Here is a 21,819-nt window from a genome sequence, read left to right as displayed (position 1 = left end):
TTAAAAAAATGTTGAGACTCTAGAAAGAGTGCAGAGAAGAGCAACAAAGATTATTAGGGGCCTGGAAGCTAAAACATAATGAAGAATGGTTGCAAGAACTGGGCATGGCCAGTCTAGAAGGCCCAGAGGTGACATGAGAGTGTTCCAATATTTGAGGAGCTGTCACAGAGAAGAGAGCGTCAAGCTATTTTCCAAAGCACCTGAAGGCCAGACAATGGATGGAAACTGAACAAGGAGAGATTCAACCTGGAAATAAGGAGAAATTTTCTGACAAGTGAGAGCAATCAACCAATGGAACAGCTTGCCTTCAGAAGTTGTGGGAGCTTCATCATTGGAAGCTTTCAAGAAGAGTCTGGACTGCCATCTGTCAGAAATGGTATGGGGTCTCCTGTTTGGATGGGGGTTGGACTACATGACCTACAAGGTCCCTTCCAACTCTGTTAATCTGTTAATCTTAAACTATCAAGATCAATTAGAGACATCTTACTTTTGCATTCTATCTGGCAACAAATTGGAAGTCAGTGCAATTGAGGTAATTTATTTTCCCCATATGAAATTTATAGTTAGCACAAAAATTGCTGCATTATGGGCAAACTGGAATTTTTGAATATTTTTTCAGAAGCAGCCGTATGTAAAATGCATTGTAACAACTGAAACAAGAAGTAATTAAAGCATATTGTATGTTGTTGTAAACTGCCCAGAGTCACTAAGATGGGTGATGTAGAATTGAATAAAATAAATAAACAAATACTTCTACTTAACTAGGTTTCTATTCTCATGGAATAGACGACATGGGTGCGTTTCAGTCACTACCACCACCTGAGGCTCTGGATCATGCCCAAAGAATTTTCAGTACAACAAATAGGTTTTTGATGGGATTAATTTTTCATTCAGTCTCCAACCCATAATTTGGATTTTCCCTGAATGAACAGAGTGGGTTTTTTTTTGATGAATCAGTATGAAGAAAGTATGCAGATTTTGTCATAATTAACATACATTCCATTTATATTTTACATATATTTATATTTTTAGTAGTTTTTTTGAATGTGTAAAATCCCAGTAGCCATTTAATGGACATTTAGCTCTGTTAGAAATCCTACATTCTCAAAACCTTTTACTACTTTATTTTTTAAAAATTTTTTGGATAGGTAAGATACATACAATTTTGCATAATGTGGAGAAAGTTGGCATACATAGTCTGATTTAAAATACTGGAATGTAAAAACATATGAAACTGAATGGAAGATTCCCAGTAAATAAAATAAATTATTTTACATTTATTTAAATGCATTAAATATGGAATTTATTGCCAGATTATACAGTGAGGTTTAACTTTGAATAACGTTAAAATGGGTCTATATTCACGAAAATGCTTCACTTGTCATCCAAGAAGCTTCTTCAGTTTTGAAGAACTGAACTGAAGAAGCTCCTTGGATGAGAAGCAAAATGTTTCCAAGGGGGAAAAAAATCAGGAAAGTTCAGTTGCCTTTTGAAAAGCATCTTTGGGACAACCATGATCTGGATGATTGAGAATCTTCATAGATATTCACTTATATTCATGGAAATACACTATGGGCTGCAAATTGTGGAAGCTAAAAATAACTACTGATACCAGAGTTACTCACCAATTGCTGGAAAACAAAAGAAAGGGGCATTTCAGTTTACACCCTGCTATGAGCTTACAGTAATAGGATCTGCATCTACTTCACCATTGCAAAAAAGAATGCTGGTTTACAGTGATAGAGGATGGTATGATGCTACATAGATTTCTTTACATTCATAAAAGTTTCTTACTTCCATACCAGGGGTGGGTTCTACTTACCTTTACTACCAGTTCACAACGGGTTCGCGCATGCGCCTTGCTTCTGCACATGTGCAGAAGCTTCTGCGCATGCATAGATTGCCAATGATGGCATCTGGGGCAGTGGGCAGGGCCTCCCGCTGGTTTTACTACCAGTTCTTGCGAGCTGGTCCGAACCGGGGGCAATCCATACCCAACATAGCAGCCGCTGTACCAGTCCAATAATTAAAACGTTGCTAGCATAAAGGCTTGCATGTAGCATACAATTGCTTTAATCAAGGTCTCAGATAAACTTGGTAAGATTTTATGCTAGAGAGCCCTAAACAGTATTTTCTTATTACTGACTTCATTGTTAAAAGAAGGCAAAATCTACTGTAGGTTGCATGGATGTAGAGGATTACTTCTCTGTATAAACACCTGTTCAGGCCTATGAAGACAGCTGTCATTTTTTTTTCTCAAGGTTTCTTGTGCAGCTGTGCTCTCATTTTTTTAGGGCTAAAATAAAACTTATTTGCATCTTTTTTGCTACATCCTTAAGAAATTACTCCCTGCCATTTTGTATAGCAGTAATCAGAAACCATATCAACTGCAAATCCTTTTTTTAAGAGAACAAGTGCAGGGTCACAGCATTTGAGAAGCAATTCAGCCTCAATGCCTTCATCTATAAGAAATTATACACTAGAAATTTTATGATCTGTAAAATCATCTTACTATGTATTCCTGCAATTTCTAAATGACTTCTATTGAATGAAACGTATCGGATTCATTCATTCTATCCAGCAGCCTAGAATTGCCTATAGTAGGGTGTGATTGTATGTGAATGTGTGTATATAGGTTGATTTCAATAACTGCTACACAACATGTTAACTTTACCATAATAGAGATAGCCGACTTGCAAAATAGACAGCCCAATGTCTTCCAGATGTTTTATCTTCCAGCCTATAAAATGAGGACTGCAATGAATGAGAATTGTTCAAAATATCTGGAACGCAATGACCCAGGTTGCCATGTATGGACCCATGTTATTGAGCATCAAAATGGTGATGACAATAAATATTCCATTCAAGATAATATATAAACTGAGTTTTTGCCTAATTACAGGTAGGTTAAAAAATAGATCATGTAACAAAAAGTGGTTGCTTATCAGGGAAGTGACTAAATTTCAAACAAAAACTGTTGTGTCTCTGAAGTTCTACCAACCAGTGGTGTCATATAACTGCTGATTACTTCAGCTAGTATGATGTCACATTATTATTTATAAAAACAAGCTTGCAATACAATTGCTAAAATAAGTTCCTTACCACAAAGGGCTGCTAGATATTTCATTTTGCCCATAGATTTCCATTCTGTTGATTTTTGGGATTGATCTTGCCTATCTATTCTTGTCTTCCACTTACTGTAGCTTAAAAGCTTTGGGAGTGGAGACATTTACAGCAGTATCCTTTTATTTACATCTAAAAATTAAAAAAAAGATACATTTTAATTTTACTCAAATTTCTGTTAAAAAGAAAACACTCCTTTAAACGGTAGCTTTGCCACCTCCTTAAAACATCTGCAAATTTTATATCTCTATATGGTCACTATGCAAACTAGAAACAATTGCATAAAGTTCTTAGAAAACTCTTGGAAAGGACATTAAGCAATGTTATCATCCTAATCTCAAGGGAATGTGTTTTTGGAATAGCAATCACAAAAGTTGCTGAAATTGTGATGAACTGGATGGTCAAAAAAGCAGCTGCACTTTATAACACAGAATTCAGAGGTGAAGAGGTTAACGATAGTACATTATTAATGCAGCTTATTCCTAATATCGTCTTTTGCTACAATGAGGACTAGGATAATCTGTCCTTGAAACAGCAGGGAGACTCTCTAAAACATTTCTATAGTTTGACAAAATGAGGGGGTATACAATATCATATTCCATTTTAATGTTTCCTCTCTAGAGAGTATATATTAGGTTCACAATAAGTGGTATGCTTATTTCCTTATAAATAAGTGCATGGGAACTCAGAAAATGGATTTAGAGTTACAGTAGAAATATCATATTTCTTGATTTTACCCACCACCCAATAGAGAAAAACAGTAAAAAAGTACACACACAAAAATAGTGCATATATTATGTAGTAGCCAGAGAAAACCACTATGAAGTCATGTTGAAAGTGTGTAATGCAGAGATACACTATTTTTACAATTTGTTCTTGAGGATCATATTTTTTTCAAATATATGTTTGCTAAGTCCACTAATACCCTTACGGTTGCAAAATAGATACCTTTTTAAGTAAGGGTCTTTTATTATATCACAGTTATTGAATGTGGAATTTATGCAATGTTAATTATATTCAAAAGGATAGATTAAAAAAATAATTAGATTTTCACTCATTGGTTAATGTAAAGTATTTATTTGGAGAATTACAACACATTCTTTATACATTCTTTCCCACAAAATTGAAAAGGTTGTGGAGTTCAGAACATTTAAAAAGAAGAGCAGCAGGATAATGTTTTGATTTCTATCTTCAACAGGATTGCTTCACAAATGCAGACAGGGTACTGAAAAAAGATTCTCAGCAGGATTACCATCTGGAGTATGCTATGGAAAATAATACTCACACAATACTAGCTTTCAGCCGGCAGCTTCACACTTGTGACCCAAACGACAAGAGCCTAACGGTAAAGGGAAATGCTAAACCTAATGATGAATCTAAATTAGAAAAAAGAATGAAGAAGAGAGCTTAAATATTAGCTTCTCAGTCTAATCATTATGCTGATTATGCCATAATAAACAGTCTGTATTGCTGTATGTACTGATTAGGGTAGATACAGTTTAAGTGTCTCTTCTGATCTGTAATTCAGTGAGAGTTTATTCTGTTGTGGGGGCACGATGGCTCAGTGGTTAAAGACACTGAGCTTGCCAGCTGAAAAGCTGACAACCCAGATTTGAAACTCGAGCACTGCATTATGAGGTAAGCTCCTGTTTTTACCCCAGTTCCTGCCCATCTAGAAGTTCGAAAGCATGCAAATGTGAGTAGATAAATTGGTGGGAAGGTAACAGCATTCCATGTGCCTTGGCGTATCGTTATGCTTGCCACATGACCATGGAAGTTTCTTCAGGCAACCCTGGCTCCTTTGGCTAAGAAATGGAGATGAGCACAGCCCACTAGAGTCAGAAACAACTGGACAAGGGAACTGGGCTGAGGGCTGAGGAACTTTCTGGGACAGAATTTGAATATATAGACGATGTGGCAAGTTAAGAACAAAAGTTATAGGGTCTTTGAAGTCTGTTCTAGATAACAGCCTCACAGCCATACTAGCCTGTGTAGATTATGCTATAGCAAACCAAATGGAAGGTTACCTAAGGAGAAATTACTTTTGTATCAAAATAGTTTACAATAAAAATAGCAAAAAGCAAAATGTAAAATTAAAACGGGGAAATAATAATACCATTCAGATTTGAAACAATATACATTTACAATGTGTATTGATATAGAAGTATGATCAGTAGTATTTGAAACATGTGACCCATCAGAGGTTTCTGAACTTCTGAACCAGTGTTCTTCAACTTTGGTCATGCTAATAGCAACTATAAGCAATTCTAAATATCTAGAGGGTCATATGCTCCCCAAACCTTTGCAAGATGGAAAATATATTCAGTTGGCTATGATTAGATTTCTCTTTACATAACTCAGAAGCAGCTTTCTTTTTTTCCAGGAAAGCACAGTACGAGTAATATGGGCCTATCATGACAAAGACTTCAAATACGGAGGTCAAAATTACCATGGTTCTAATCGTGGAACGAAGAGTCTTCGTTTATTGAATCCTGAGAAGAATGCTGTAATCCCTCCTTCCCTGCCATATTTTGACTTGGCAAACCAAAACGTAAGTTACTTGGGTTAAGTATCAGTGTAAGAGGGACAGAACTGTATGCTGAATTGCCTGGAGGAAAAACAAACTTCATATTATATTAGTCTTTTCTTTCCATTTTATTAAGACAGGTGGCTATACCAGAACAAGACACGACCTATTGGTGTCAAATGTTTAAGATACCTATCCTGCATGAAAAGCATCATGTGATAAAGGTATGTGATCTAGCTAGTGATGCATACAGAGCTTTCTATTCGAAATTCCATTTCTTTCATGATGTGACTAACACATAGTCTTGGAAAAATATACTTTAAGAACTAGAGCATATTTATTGATCTGTAAACAATCAGCATTGTTGCAGTAGATTTCCGTTCTTACGTCATGCCAATGGTCTAGTCTTGAATCCTAGCTAAACATGTTTTTATAAAGAATTTGACCTGGTACTTTTAGGGAAAATGATAGCGACCAACAGCTTCTTCTAATTTGGATAAAAATTTGGAGTTTTGATGTTGCTGAAAAGTTGCTGAAACAGTTATTTCCCTGGTTTTATTTTCAAGACATTTCTAAGACCAATGAACTGTGCTATTGTTAACTTCATTATCATTTCTTTAATAACATATATTGATTGCTAAATATTCATTGATTTGGAGGGAAAATATTTATTTCAAAGTAGTTTTTCTGCTAAGAGGACTCTTGCTGTATTTAAGTTTTGAAATCAAGCAAAAAGTAGTTCTAAGTGCATATAGAAAAAAAATCAGTCATTGATCTAATTTTTTTGCTATGGAACTTCTCAATTCACACTGATGCCAGTAATAAAATTTTTCCCCTTTTTGCTGTTACCTCAATAAGAAGTGGATGGAAGCCAATTCCCAGTCACATTTTGCATAAATCAGGGATTTTTCCATTAATTATTAGGAATACGGGAGTAGGATCCATCTGTTATCCAAGTAAGAAGCATTCTCCTGTATATATAAATTTGATAAATAAATAAATAGGAAGTATGGGAAGCTGCCACTTGACACAATGTACTGATTCAATGAAAGGGAAGACATACATTTATTTTGTTACCTTCTCACCCAATCAAATTGCAACAATCTTTACATCCATATTTGGTTGCAACGTGGTCACTGATCTTCCTTTAAAATCTTGAGTATTTCCTGTTGTGCAGAACTGATACAGCTCTTAGCTGAAATCATGTATTGCTATATATAATTTTTTTCTGAGCATATATGACATCTCTGAACACAGAGGTTTGTTAGTCTTTCTTGAAAACTCAGAATAAATTGTGGGTGTTTTGTGGATACAGGGTTCCCCAATCCCCAGACTGTGGCCCAGTACCAGGCTGCAGCCTAATGGGAGCTAGGCCACATAAATTGTGGGCCGGTATGCGAGCGTGCAAACTCCATTTGTGTTAGTAGTGCACACGCGTGTGTGAAACTATCCCCTCTCCTCCCCTGCCACCACTGCTGCTGCCAGTCTGCAGAGCCAGAAAGGTTGGGGACTGCTGCTTAAATACATTATTAGGGATTTAGGGTTAAAAATCTTATGGCAATCCATAGCTACCGTATTTTTCGGAGTATAAGACGCACCTTTTTACCCCCCAAAAGGGGGTGAAAATTTAGGTGCGTCTTATACACCAAATGTAGCCCTGCCCACCCACTGGCCTCCACCCTTTGGCCTGTGCCTTGCAGCAGTTACCTTCTTGCAAGCAAACAGCAAGAAAAAACAGCCCCTTTCAGCTTCAACATAGGTTAATTAGCACAAGTTGATTAGATTGGCCTCCTGACTCTCAGCTGATTTGCTCTCAGCTGTTTTGTGCAGGGCTCTCCTGCTTGTTCCAAAGAGTGCTGGAGCAGATTTTTTTTCCCCTAGCTATGCTGAAAAAATGAAACTGAAAGTAAAGCAGGCTCTTTGCTGCAACGTGACAAAATGAGGCAGAGAGAGATTTCTTTTTCTTCACCAAAAAAAGGTAGGTGTAAACAATGGGAAATTTAGGGCAAAAGAGGAGAGTTCAAGATTTGAAAACACAAAAGAAAAAAAGCTCTATTTAACTAGGGAATTGTAATAATTGAGATACTATTAATTGTATATTGTGTTGAAAGCAGAAATGGTTAAGTTGTGGTTTGGAGGAATATATGGGGGAAATTATTTGGTTTATTATTATTGGTAAATATAATTAATTGATTTGTAAGAAATTGGATTGCATGGAAATTATTGGAATATTCATGTTCATATTGATTAATATACAAAAAAGATAGTGATAACTAATTGATTTATATAAAAATGTTGAATTTGTATTAAACAATTGTAATATTAAATAATTAATCAATGTGAGGATGGATATAAAAATAGATGACAATGGGAAGGGGTATAATATAGAATAGAAGGGAAAAATTGAATTTGATTAAGATTAGAGATGAGAATGAAGGGTAATATTGGTTTTTTTAAAAAAATAGATGAGGAATAAATATGGCAAAAAGGAAATATAGAAATTGTAAATAATTGAAATGACTAAACACTGTTTAAATTTGTGAACCAGCCAAATACTCTGTTCAAAGAAAATACATTGTATGTTTGTATGTGTGTTTGTCTAAAAAATTTAAAAAAACTTTTTAAAAAAAACAACCAAAAAAGGTAGGTGCGTCTTATACTCCGAAAAATACAGTAATTCGTTTTTCTTTTTTATATTTATTTTTATTAAAAAATATGTTTATAAAATTAACAAAACAATACTTAAACTTAAACTTTAAAAATTAGAAAATGATATCCCCCAAACAAACTGAAAAAGAAAGCAAAAAAGCTTTATAATATACCTTATGCTTTATAATTATCAATAGCCACTGGTTTACTGTACTAATCAATATATTACTATAATATGATCAGCACAGTACATCATTATAAAATTCTACAAAAGCTCTACCGAGTGCCTTAAACATTAGAGCAAACTAGCTTCATATATTCCTTCTATCATTCCTTGCTATCATTCATGCCATTCAAACCATTTCCTGACATCAGGAATAATACCACATTTCCAATTCCTCAATATGATTCTTTTTGCCACACCCTACCCATAAACCATTTCTGAAAAAAATCAACATTACCAGATTATTTCATAGATGGATTAATCCATTAATATATTAGTCCACAAATAAATTAATCCTATAATACTTCAGTGGAAACAAGACAACGAGCTGACTTGGTTACAACATTCCTTAATTTATTGTTTGTTTGTTTGTTTATTATTTATTTATTATTATTATCTATTTTATTTATTATTAAGCTAGAGAGAATTAATATTTGATGTAAATCATATGTCCTACAGTTTTTGGCATTGGGTGCTTGATTCCTGTCTCTTTAAGCCATAAACTGAATTATGTCATAAATAAAGACTCATGCTTTAATGTAATTTGGCTAATAATAATAATAACAACAGAATAACATAGTTGGAAGGGACCTTGTAGGGCATATAGTCCAACCCCCGCTGAAGCAGGAGACCCCATACCATTTCTGACAGATGACTGTCCAGTCTCTTCTTGAAAGTTTCCAGTTTCCCACAACTTCTGAAGGCAAGCTGTTCCATTGGTTGATTGTTCTCACTGTCAGTCGATCTTAAATTAGATCTTAAATAAGAATCAAACTGGTTTTTAAACAGTAAATATTAAAAGCATTATGCTATTATTCCTTATTATTCCTTAAACAATGGTTTAAGGAATAGAAGATCAATGAAACATTACCAGCATGGAAAAAAGAGGAGAAAAAAACGAGATTCAAGCAGATATAAGATATCTTTCAGAATTATTTTAATTATATGCTTTCATTTTGAATGAACAGCCCCAAGATAAGATGTTGCTAAGTACATAAAAATTCTTTGTAGATTATGAAGTTTTACAAATTTAGATCTGAGCTATATGCAGTCTTCACATAGTAGCCAATACCTCGATATGCAGGGAAATTTGATTTGTGGCTAAGTATGGTTTTGCATCATATTGCTTTGTTTACATAACTGATGCCAGAGGCAAAATTCCTTGCATATTATTTTTGCTGACACATAGTATTAAAGCCCTAGGTGTTCTAAAAGACAAGAAAGTACAGGCCTATATATATTACACACTCAACTCAAACTTTTCTAAAAAGCTGCCTTTGATTCTGTTTCATTTGATGATTGGAGAGCTTATTGTTCTTCTCTAAAGTAATTCATAATTGCAATATGATGATTGGCTCTCCAATCCCTTTCTTGGATCTCTATTTATTTAAATAAACACATGGAAGGTATAATTGCATGATGCTTATAGCTATAGACAAAGGGAATTCATTAAGATGGAATGGATACATAGGAATCAACTGAATACCTGTATGAACAATTTTTAAAAGCGTTGATTCCTGTTTGGGATGTGCTAACTCTGGAAAAAATTATGGTATTGTGTCTTTGGCACATAAGGCATGTGTATTGAAAGGTTTTTAGTTTCCTCGTTCCCTCAGGCATAAAGATTTTTAGTTCCCTAATCAAGCTTCAGGAATAAAGAGATAACCGTAATTAAATTAAGAAGAGATGCCCATGGTTAAAGATTAAGAAGCTCTCCCTGTTGTGTGTGTGTGTGTATACACATCTGCATAAATATTTACACATTTAAATACATGTTCACACATACACTATCTAAAAACTCATAGTCTTTAAAATAAATGGGAACAATAATTTGAAATCTGTACCTTTAATTAAATATTTTATTGTTTTTCTGTTTTAACAAGTTTTTTAAAAAATCATTTCATGATGTTTCATTTGTCAGTCTACATTACCTTGTTGAATCAATAATTTCTTTTAAAAAAATTAATGGATGCTAAAAGCAAAATCGTAATTTCATTTTTTTGTGAGATACAGTGTATGAGGAATTCAAGTTTCAAGGAAATATTTTGACTTGCCAGATCATTTTCAAATAGCTTTTTCAGTTAGCACTTGATTCCAGATTGAGTGATTCAAGTCAAGAAACAAATTATTTTCCTTTCTCTGATTTTAAAAAAAGAAAAAATGTATAGAATATGATTCAGTAAAAAGGCATTTATCAAGAACTTAATTTTGTAGCCCAAAATTGCAAAATTTCAGATGCCATGACTGAAAAATCTGATCACAAAAATCTAACAAAGTTTACATTGCTTACAGGAATTGATACCTATTTAGATCTGGTAAATTTCCAAAATCAACAGATAGCATAATTGCTCTTGGTCCTATTCTGTTATCTTTAACCATGCTAATTACACTTATTTAGTAAAGTTTTGGAAATTGCAAGTACTTATTATTATTCAGTTTTCAAAGAAATCACTAGGGTCCTTATTTTCTTTTAACTTTCTATTATGTTATTTATTCTTTCATAGTCTATTCAAACTCATTCTACATTACCTTTTAGAGTGCAAATAAACCCCATGGAAAAAAATACATATGGTAAATGAAAACTAATTTTCTTTTAGATTAGATTACTCATAGGTCAATTACACAATTCAAATTATTTGGGATCAGTTTACTCCCTGATACATTAAAAATTAAAATGTTTTTTGTTACATTTTAATATTTACTTTTTCACCTGCTTGTGGGTAATTTATCTTCATGTAATGCCACAAGACTGTTTTTCTCTAATTCAGTTAATTCTCACCTTTCTCTTTACTGTTCAGTGCATTTTTGCCCATATTATAATAAACTGGACTCTGAGTGTAGCTTGAATTCTGATAAATTCATGAAGACATTAATATATTTTGCTTGAATACAAAACTGGGTTTATTTCAGATTTTTGGAAATTATTCTTAGATTTCCAATCTAGTCTGCTCCTTTGGATTCTGTTTCCCATCCAATAACTAATCCTGTCCAATTTTGCCAAAGTTTTTGAGATTAAGTTAATTCAGGTAGGTATTCAAAAGTACTTGGCCCTTTAGTACAACAAATGCTGTTCCCTAGCTTTCCTTGTGCACCACCGCTGCACCACCATCCTTCTCATTCTTATCCATAGCTTCTACTTTTTATTGTTTCTAACCCAATAAAAAGAAGTGGAAAGACATTTTATAAAGAATCTTAGCTCCTGCCTGTCCATCAACAGGGCAACCCACTGAAAACAGAATAAAATAGGACCAAATTTGGAATAGTGGACAAACCTGACAAATGAATGATTTAATTAGAAAATGAGCAGAGAATGCAAGGAGGGAAAATCCCAAACATTCTCTTTTTTGTTGTTGTTGCTGTTGTGTTTTTACAATTAAACAAATTTTACTCACATCTTATGCATAACTGTGACCATTTACATAGCATAACATTCCAGTTCAAATACATTCTATACATTTTTACTATACATTTTAATTCTACTTCTATTTTGTCTATTTCTTTTCCATTTTTCTGTTCTCAATCCAGTCGTACCACTTTTCCCATATTGCGTACTATTCCGAATCTATTTGTCCTTTCAATTGTCAACTTGTCCATTTCTGCACAATCAAATATTTTTTTAATTACTAAACCTTCGTAAGATGTGTTTGTATTTCTCCAGCATTGTGCAAAAGCTATCCTTGCTGCAGTTATTATATGTAAAATGATGTATATTATTCTTTTTTCATATTAAATCCCAAACATTCTCATGCATCCACATAGGCAGGGTTTCTCTTCTTGTGTGGTGTTTCACCCTTGGGGAAGTACAGACAGAGTCCAGGAAAGGTGTGAAGAATTTTTAGTTGTAAATCCACCTCTCCCAAAGTTTTCATTGTATTGTTTTCATTGTTAATTTGTATTGAGATTTTGGAGAGAGATGTATATGAAGATTTCACTAAAGATTCTTATGATGGCAAAGGTTTAGAATCCTGATATTGGGGAAGTAGTTCAGCATGTTGGCAACTGCTCAGTTCTACACTGCTCACAGTTCTTCCTTCCTCCCAGCCCTCCTTCCCAGTGTTACACATACCTCTTGAGTCCCCATGTGTACATATACACATGAACAGACATACAACAGGTGGAGAAATGCACACATCACTCAGAGATGCAACACACTCTTCGGTACAAAAAAGAAAATACAGAAATGTAAACATCAACCCTGGGCCACTGGTGGCAAAGCATTAGAAAGAAATCTGGACTATTCTGCATGCTTTATCTTATTCTTCTTTTTAATTTCTGCTTCTGTATTTCCTTTGTCTTACTACCTTATCTGTACTGCTGCTTGTGAGAATGCATCTCTAACAATTTCTTCTAAATGTACAATGATGCTAACCCTAGTGTTGAATTACAGAAGAGGAGCAAAACAGAAAAAAATCCACAACTGTCCCTATTTTTAATGCTTTGGGGTGAATCATAATGCAAACAATGGCTATTTAGAATTCTCCCCGTGAAAAGATTAGTGGGCAGTCAATCATGTAATATATATTGTATACTTGATATGGATCAATTTCGTCTAGTGTAAATGCAGCTGGAATAGGGGGCCCTTTGTATGTTACCCTAGCTTTGTGGGAACCATTGTTTTTATGGATGACTCTTTTGCAGCTGGGGTAACTCTTTCAATGACATAAATACTGGGATGCAAAGGCACTGATTGCATGACATTTCCCTTGTATACCCTACCAACATCAGGAATCTCCCAAATTTCCATTCATAATCTATATAACTGATCAATGTTTAAACCATTTAAACTTCTGAGGTGGTCAATAATTGTAATTATTAAATATACTGTTAGCAGAAATGTGTTTGTTTTTTCTGACAGAAATGAAATAAAATAATTAAGTTGGTTGATTCCATGGATTTTAATAAGAATTTCAATGCTTGCATTATATTTGTGACACTGTTTTAGTGGTTTTGCTTTATATTGTGTAGATATACTACATGTATATAATTCTTATATATTTCAAGATGCAGGTTATCAATGAGCAGCAATACAGTATAAAACAGATACTATGCTATTCAGTTGTCAGTTTTGCAAGAAACATCATAATCCCACATAATTAGAGATACAATTGTATTTCACAGAGGTAAACCAGTGCTAAAATGAATTTTTTCCAAGATTATCAAAATGTATTGAAATATTACTATAGGTAACTGATTGAGCAAGCAAGCACTCTAGGTAAACATTGATTTTCAGATAGGTGTCCTTTGCATTATTCTTACTAAAACAATCATTCTCAAAGACTGATCACTGGTGATGTGCAGATAATCAATGGGAAGTCTTTATGGCCTCTCTATGTTTATTTCCAGTTAACTTCCCAGGGCAGCTTTCACTCAATCCCTGTGTTCACTGCAAGTGAATTGATTCACAAAAATGCATCAGTGGTTGAAAGGTGGTTCATTGTAAAATAGGAGTGATATTGCAAACAGCAACATGAGTACTAACATTCATAAAATTGTTAGCGGTGAACAGGCTTTGAATCTCTATGTATGAAGAGGGAATACAACAATGATATGAGAGAGAGAGAGTGATATATATATATATATATATATATATATATATATATATATATATATATATATATATATATATATATATATATATATATATATATATATATATATATATATATTAGTTAATTGTAGTTAATTTTAAAATCTTGTATGAAAAGTCGATGTTACAAAATTTTTACTCATTGATAACTGTTAAATCAAAATCTTTATTTAGCTTTTTTGCTGCCTATTTTAAATACTTTGAGTTCTTAAACTTATAATTAATTTTTCTTTTGTTCAGACTTATAGATAAAATTTACCCAATGACTTTTCAAACTTGTTGTTCTGAAGATCTCTAATAGTTTTAAGATGCAATTTTCAAAAGTGATTAGAAATATGAATTTTTAATGCACTAAATCATTATAATTGTGCAGAAGTTGTACAACATTTTTTAACTTCATAGACAGAGACTCTGTAACAACTTTCATCTCAAGAGGTGTAAACTTGAGGCAGCCTTCACCAACCTGGTGCTTTTTAGAAAAATGAATCTTTAAGAGTTCCCAGCCAGCTAACTGGGGACTATGGAAGATGCAGTCTAACAAATTTCAAGGTTAACAAACAATGAGTTACGGAACCAGCTTCTCTTATTAAGAAAGCCTCTTATAGGACATCTTACAAAATGGCATTAATGACTCTATGAATGGCCTATTACTACTCTTGGCTCTTCCAACTCTGACCTTATATAAAAATATGGCTTTCAGTAATCATGAGCTGACTCAGCTTAATGTTCCTATGTCACAATCATGTTATTGTGCAATTTTGTTCTTGAACACATTCTTTAGTTAATTAGAGTGTTGGAGAGACACTAAATATTGCCTAGTGCTGTAAGAATTATAAATGTGCACACACTTGAAACCCTAGGAGAAAACAGTGAGAAGAATTCATTCCATCCCAAGGATTGAACTACTTTCCAGAATTTCTGGGCTCTGCATTTTCAGACTTAAAACAGGAATATACTGATCTTAGAGTACAAAGGTCCTCCTTTTATGCTCTTCATTCTCACCACTTCCTAAATTTTCTCTTGATAATTTTCTTTTCAAATATGAATTAATTGTCTTGCTGCAATCACTTACTTCTCCCTACTTTTTCTTCACATGTACATTCATTACTAGATTTGAACTTAACTGTGGTATAACATCATTTTATATCTTTAACTCATGGTTGTTACAGGCCATCAAAGTCATTATTAACATTGCCTCTTGTATACTAAGTTGTCTGGAAATCTGTGTGGGCACACTAGTAAAAAACTTTTAGATGTCTTAAATTTGATTTTTCTGTCAGCTATCCTACCTCATGTGTGGTAAAGTGCTATAAATATCAGGAATGTAAGTGGTTTCTCATTGAAAAACAAGTTAATTAATCAAAGGTCTTAATTACTTCTGAAAACATGCTTACTGAGAAGGCAAATACAGGCTCAAAAACATTTCAGTGAGAAATCATACACAATTTGAGTTTTAGTTCAACTGAAATACAACTCAGAAAAGAGAGGAAGATCCTAGCTGCATAAATTAAGAAAATATTTGCAAAAACTACTGAAATACACACGTCAATGATTTTCTATATGAATACATGCCATCTATAATTAAGATGATAAAAGGGTAGTGTTATAAAAAAGTAGCAGCTTGATTTTCAGTGACGGGAAATGCAAGATCCGACAAGACCAGTTGTCAATGTTTTATTTTGAATATTTATCTGAGAAAGTGTTAGTGTGCGGGAGGGGGGGTGTTGGCCTACGTCGGGATGGAAAATCTAGTACTGTAATTTATTTGTAAATCTAAAACCAGGCCTAATGTAGCTGTGAAGGCCAAAAGGTGGGTTTGATTTTTACCATTATTTCATCTGTGAATATGCATGAACTACAAAATTATGTCACCCACCTAGTGGGTAGAAACTAAGTGTATAGAGACTACAGGTGAATGTTCTACAGGTAGTCCTTAACTTATGATTGGAAACTTAATGACCATTTGCATTTATGATGGCTATGGCCCCCCTGTTGTAAACAGTCACACCATTTCCCTCCTGTCAAGATTGTTGAGTTCACTTAAAAACTGGTCATGTGGGCACCTCTATTTACAACTGTAATGACTTATGACTGTATTTCCAATCTCAGTGGCACTCATAAATCGAGGACTACCTAGCCTATTAAAAAAGTAAAACATGCACTTGAGGATCAAACTATATTCATTACCATCTGAAGGACCTGTTGTACATATTACAAATAGCTCAAGAGGTGGAGAGTAATACAGAGAGAAAACTGGGGACTGCTATGTCGCTGTCTTCTTAAATCACACATGTATTTGTATGTATCAACCACACATAATCTGCCTCAATTAGTGCATCTCTCTTTGGAAGCAAGCTGTTCAATTCAGTATGGTGAGTTGTTCTGCATAAATGAAATAACCTATTGAGATTGGGCTGATTTCACTCAATTGGCCATTCCTTTTGTGAATCTGATCAGAGTGATACATCTGATGCTTCTCAGTGGAATTCTCCTCCACATGTTTAGATGGATTGGACTGAGAGAGAAAATGATTAGCCCAAAGCTACCCAGCAAACTTTCATGACTTAAAGTAGGACTAGAACTCACAGTCTCCTGGTTTCTAGCCTGATGCTGTAACCACTAGACCAAACTTTCCTGGGGAATTATGAATACTTTCAACATTGCTTTCTAAATGCAGAGAATTTGTCCCTAATACCTAATTTGGATATTTGACTGAAAACAGAGAAGCAATTCAGAAATATAATCTGGAGAATGCCCAATTTTGATGACCTTAAATCTCTTTTTTCATATGGCTTATTCTACATGTGATACAAACTAGAAATGCATGTAAGATTAATGTAATCAAGTGCCTATATGAAAAGTGCATCTGAGATATTCAGTTGTAACCCAAATATGAATTATGTAAAAGGCAAGAGTTGCTTTACTTTGTATTGTTTGATAGTAACAGTAGACACATAGCTAACCAAAATTTGTGAGAGCTACATGCCTTTCTGTTGCCCTCCACTTCATTCTACGGTATGCTGCTACTGAATTGCCTTTAAATCTATGAAGATAGAACAGATAGATGTTCCTATGTTATTCAGGGTTTTCCTAGATAATGTTTCTTTAATTTTTTAAAAAAACTGGATAAGGATGAATATGAATAATGTTCCCTTATAATTTATAAGACTGATTATTAAAGTGACCTACAATATATATTTTTTTTAATTTGATTTATATGCTGCCCTTCTCCGGAGACTCAGGGCGGCTTACAATGCGCTAAGCAATAGCCTTCATTCTTTTGTATATTTATACAAAGTCAGCTTATTGCCCCCACAACGGGGTCCTCAATTTAACTACCTTAGAAAGGATGGAAGGCTGAGTCAACCTTGAGCCTTGGCGAGATTCAAACCTGCAGTAATTGCAGGCAGCTGGTCTTAATAACAGGGTGCTTTAGACCACTGTACTACCAAGGCTCTGTATTTTTATAGATTTTATAGTAGTATATGCTGGAAAATTCCTATTTGTCTCTCTCCAGTTTTGCAAGTCACTTAAAAAACTTTATATTTGCATGCAACATAAGATAGGAAGTTTGGTTTTTACTACTTGTCCCAAGTGTCTCAAGTAGTTAAATAATTCATATATTTATTATGATTATTATGAATATGATTATTCTAGCAATCAATAGTGCTAGTTTATAAAACCTACAAAATGATCTCAAAGAAAGACATTCATAAAACCTTTGCATTTGGTGGGAGGGAAAGAGATTTTTCTTTTAATAAAAATATGAGCAGGCAAATAATTATTAGAATCTTGATGTTCAAGGAACTGGGAATGAAAGCATATGAATAGCCAACTTTAGTAATGAGTCATCACTTTGAAGATAGTTGTTTTTTAAAAAAAATTGTGGCAAAAAGCATAACAAGTGTTAGTGTCCTAAAGAGGCAGGTGGCTGTTGCACAAGTTTGGATAAGTGTCCCATTTATTTCAAGCAGAGATCAGTAGAACATTCCCATAACCTTTACACTGATTCCTTTCTTATTTTGTTTAGATGTTCTGAGCTCTTTTGGATTCTCACCCTTTAAAAATTCTATTGCACATCATGTGTGGGTGGATTTGTTTATATTTCCTCCACCATAGCATTCAGTAACAAAAGCACCATGCATTTTATGGCAGCTTGACTGCAGCTTTCATCTAAGTTTGTTCTTTTTCTTTTCTCTCTCTCTCTCCCTCTCCCTCCCTCCCCCCCCTCTTTTGGCTCATATACATTTTATTTTATACAGGAGAGCGTGAAGGATTAGAAAATAATGCCATGCTGAGATGCAATTAGAAATTAAATACTCGGCATTAAACACTGATTGCAGTGCTGTTTTGCCTACATATCAAGCAAATTTTAAACTTTAATAGTTCAGACAAACTGAAAGATCTGGGAGCCTTAGTCTAAATCCTTTCCCAGTCCCCAGAATTAAGTGATATTACAGAGGTCTTGCTATCGGTTCTAAAAACTGCACAATTTGACAGCATCATATCTTACCTGTATTTCATATCCCACTTTCAGTATGCAACTCTGTCTTAGAGTTAGGGTTGTATCCAATGCTTGGACTACCAATTGTGGCCCTTCCCCTCCAAAAATGGGAAATATGGAAGTTGTAATTGGAAATACATGGAAATGTCATTAGACTAAGGAGAGGGGAAGAAATATATAACAACCAGAATGTCACTTTGAAACAATGCTTAAGAAGGAAACATAATTTCTTTTTGTTTATATGTTGTATAAATGTTTGTTGTGTGTATGTCATGTTATGTTTTTTTAATATTTATACTCTAATAAAAATTTAATTTTTTTAAAAAAGAAAATACATGGAAAGTATTGGATTAGGTTTAGTTGACTTAATATATAGAGTCCCTTGGATTTCAAGGAGATAAAATCAGTCAATCTTAAAGGAAATGAATCCTGACTGCTCTTTGGAAGGAGATACTGAAGCTGAAGCTCAAATACTTTGGCCACCTAATAGGAAAGGGCTGATGAGAAAAGACCCTGATGTTGGGAAAGATTGAAGGCCCAAGGAGAAGGGGACAGCAGAGGATGAGATACTTAGATAGTGTCATTGACTCAATGAACATGAATTTGGGCAAACTCTGGCAGACAATGTAGTATGGCGGGGGGGGGGGGCTGGCATGCTACAGTCCATGATGTTGTGAAGAGTTTGACAGGACTTACTGACTGAACAACAAGGATGTTTGTGCAGTTTGCATTTTGGCTTCTTCATAACACCATTTAAGCATTTTGAAAAATTATAATTGAAAATAATGAATGAATGACTTAATATTTTAATTAGACATGCTTCAAATGTTTCTAATATTCCCTTATTATATTGACAGGTTGAACCACTCATTCAGAAGGGTCATGAAAGTATAGTGCACCATATTCTTCTCTATCAGTGTAGTAGCAGTCTGAACGACAGTGTTGTGGATTATGGCCATGAGTGCTATCACCCAAACATGCCAGATTCATTTCTCACCTGTCAAACAGTCATTTTTGCTTGGGCTATTGGAGGAGAGGTAAGATCAATTCTTATTTAAATGTCTTTCTCAGATAATGCAAATATTTCTTCAATTCACACTTTAATTTTGGGGAATGTGTAATTGCATGGGGAGGGGGGGGGGTTGGCAGGATTTTGCCATTCTCTTCTTCCAGAACTCTTTGAGTTCTTAGTTTAGTCAAAAGCTCTGAACTTCCGAAGTGGTTTCCACAGCCGAGTGCTAGCTAGAGATACACACCGCCATTTATTTTCTAAAATTAAGCCAAATTTGGCACAAGTTTGAATTTACAATAAATGTTTTTAAAGTTTTTTTTATTAGTTGGAGTGGTTATAGAACTATTATATCCTTATTTTAATTGGGGAGCAAACTTGATGTTTTGAAAGATAAACAAAATCAAAATCATAACGTAAATGTATTATACGTAATGTAATTGACTATTATTTTAAAATGAATATTTGTACTTTTTGCTTTACCGCATCAATAGAATAATCAGTTAGGCTGGAGGTGGTAATATACAGGTAGTCCTCCCCTTACAGCCATTTGTTTAGTGACTGAAGTTACACCAGCATTTTAAAAAGTGACTTATGATCATTTTTCACACTTACAATCATTGTAGCATATCTACAGTCATATCATCAAAATGTGGACATTTGGCAACTGGCATGTATTTATGATGGTTGCAGTGTCCCAGGGTCATGTGATCACCTTTGTGACTCTCTAACAAGCGAAGCCAACGGGAAAGCCAGATTTACTTAACAACTGTGTTACTAACTTAACAATGACAGTGATTCATTTAACAACTATGTCAAGAAAGTTTGCAAAATGGGGCAAAACTCACTTAGCAACTGACTCACTTAGCAACAGAAATGGCAGATTCAGTTGTCAAGAACTACCTGTAGTGGGTGGTCGAAACTGAATAACGTTAAAAAATATTAAATACGCTTGGCAGGTTTTTCTTGGCCCTGTATTTGCTCTTTTAGTATACAGTATTTCCTTGATACAGAAAACTGTTTCTTAATTTTCATCTTTGCTACCAACAAGTATGCATTTTTAAGTAGAATAGTAATGCTCTTTCATTGACTTTTCAGTTTTCTTTCTGTTTATTCACTTGTTAAGTGTTTGTTTTTATTACTGTATAAAGCCTTTTAATAAGGGTTTTAATAAATTATTTTTCAAAGAATAGTAATGCATGATTACCAATTGTTTTCTGTTGAATGATGGGAAAACATGTCCATATAACATAGAAATGTTAACATATAATAGTATAATATAAATAAATCTACCAAACTGGAGCTAAATATGTGCTCAGAATAAAAAAACCAAAATCACATATATGCTTGCTGCTAACATATGCTTGCTGTGATATGAGCCAATTCTAGGAGATTTGTTTTCTGTATAAAATTATATCAGTAAAGCTACATATAGTTAAAATGAGATTTAAATGTTTATACCATTGAATCTGTTTACTTATGTTGATATCTTTCCAATCTCAGGGTTTTATCTACCCTCCTCATGTTGGCTTATCCATTGGAACAGCATTAGACCCTCAATATGTGCTAATGGAAATCCATTATGATAACCCTTCATATCTGGAAGGTATGTTCCCTCACCTGTTAAAATGTGTTGAATGTGTATATTCCTTACAAAAACATGTATCTTGCCAGTTATCTAAATCTGATACAATTGTACTTCCTTAATGCCAACATTCATAAATCTAGACATGAGGATTTTAAATGGGATATTTAAAATTAAAATCATTACTTTTGCACTCCATTTGAAAAGAAGGCAGGAATATTTATCTATTTTCTAAGATAGCTAGCTAGCCTTAGGCTCTACAATCTGACAAGTCTGTTTGTTTACTTTTGTGCCTTTAAGTCTTTCATTTTTTGGGTAGCAACATGGAAAAATCAGGGGTGGGCGTCAAAAATTTTAGAAGGGGTTCTCTGCCCGGTTGCTGGGTGGGCGTGGCCTAGTCGGCCTCCTGCACCACGGCAGGGGAGGGCGTTTTGCCCTCCCTGGGCTCCGGAGGCTTTCGTCGAGCTTCCGGAAGGGCAAAAATGGCCTCCCCAGGCTCCAGAGGCCCTCTGGAGGCTGGAACCCAAATTTCCAGTAGGCCCGTTTTTTGCCCTCCCTGAGCCTCCCCATGCGCCCTGTACTTACCTGCATCCAAAATGGGCCATGTGGGGA

At 34.3% G+C, this 21,819-nt stretch overlaps 1 protein-coding gene across 1 annotated transcript in view; it reads left to right on the top strand.

The window, feature by feature from the left end:
* Positions 1 to 21,819, top strand: part of MOXD1 (monooxygenase DBH like 1) — a 43,059-nt gene that overhangs the window by 8,685 nt on the left and 12,555 nt on the right. Inside the window, exons 2-6 of the mRNA XM_034418825.3 lie at positions 4,322 to 4,468; positions 5,507 to 5,674; positions 5,791 to 5,874; positions 19,471 to 19,650; positions 21,126 to 21,228. Of these exons, the coding sequence (XP_034274716.2) occupies positions 4,322 to 4,468; positions 5,507 to 5,674; positions 5,791 to 5,874; positions 19,471 to 19,650; positions 21,126 to 21,228 (682 nt within the window). The remainder of the gene's footprint in view (positions 1 to 4,321; positions 4,469 to 5,506; positions 5,675 to 5,790; positions 5,875 to 19,470; positions 19,651 to 21,125; positions 21,229 to 21,819) is intronic.

This window comes from Pantherophis guttatus, chromosome 1 (assembly GCF_059756535.1).
Source record: "Pantherophis guttatus breed Tessera chromosome 1, ASM5975653v1, whole genome shotgun sequence".
Taxonomy (NCBI): Eukaryota; Metazoa; Chordata; class Lepidosauria; order Squamata; family Colubridae; genus Pantherophis; species Pantherophis guttatus.
Note: the sequence above shows the minus strand (reverse complement) of the source record. Positions and strands in the feature narration are given on the sequence as shown.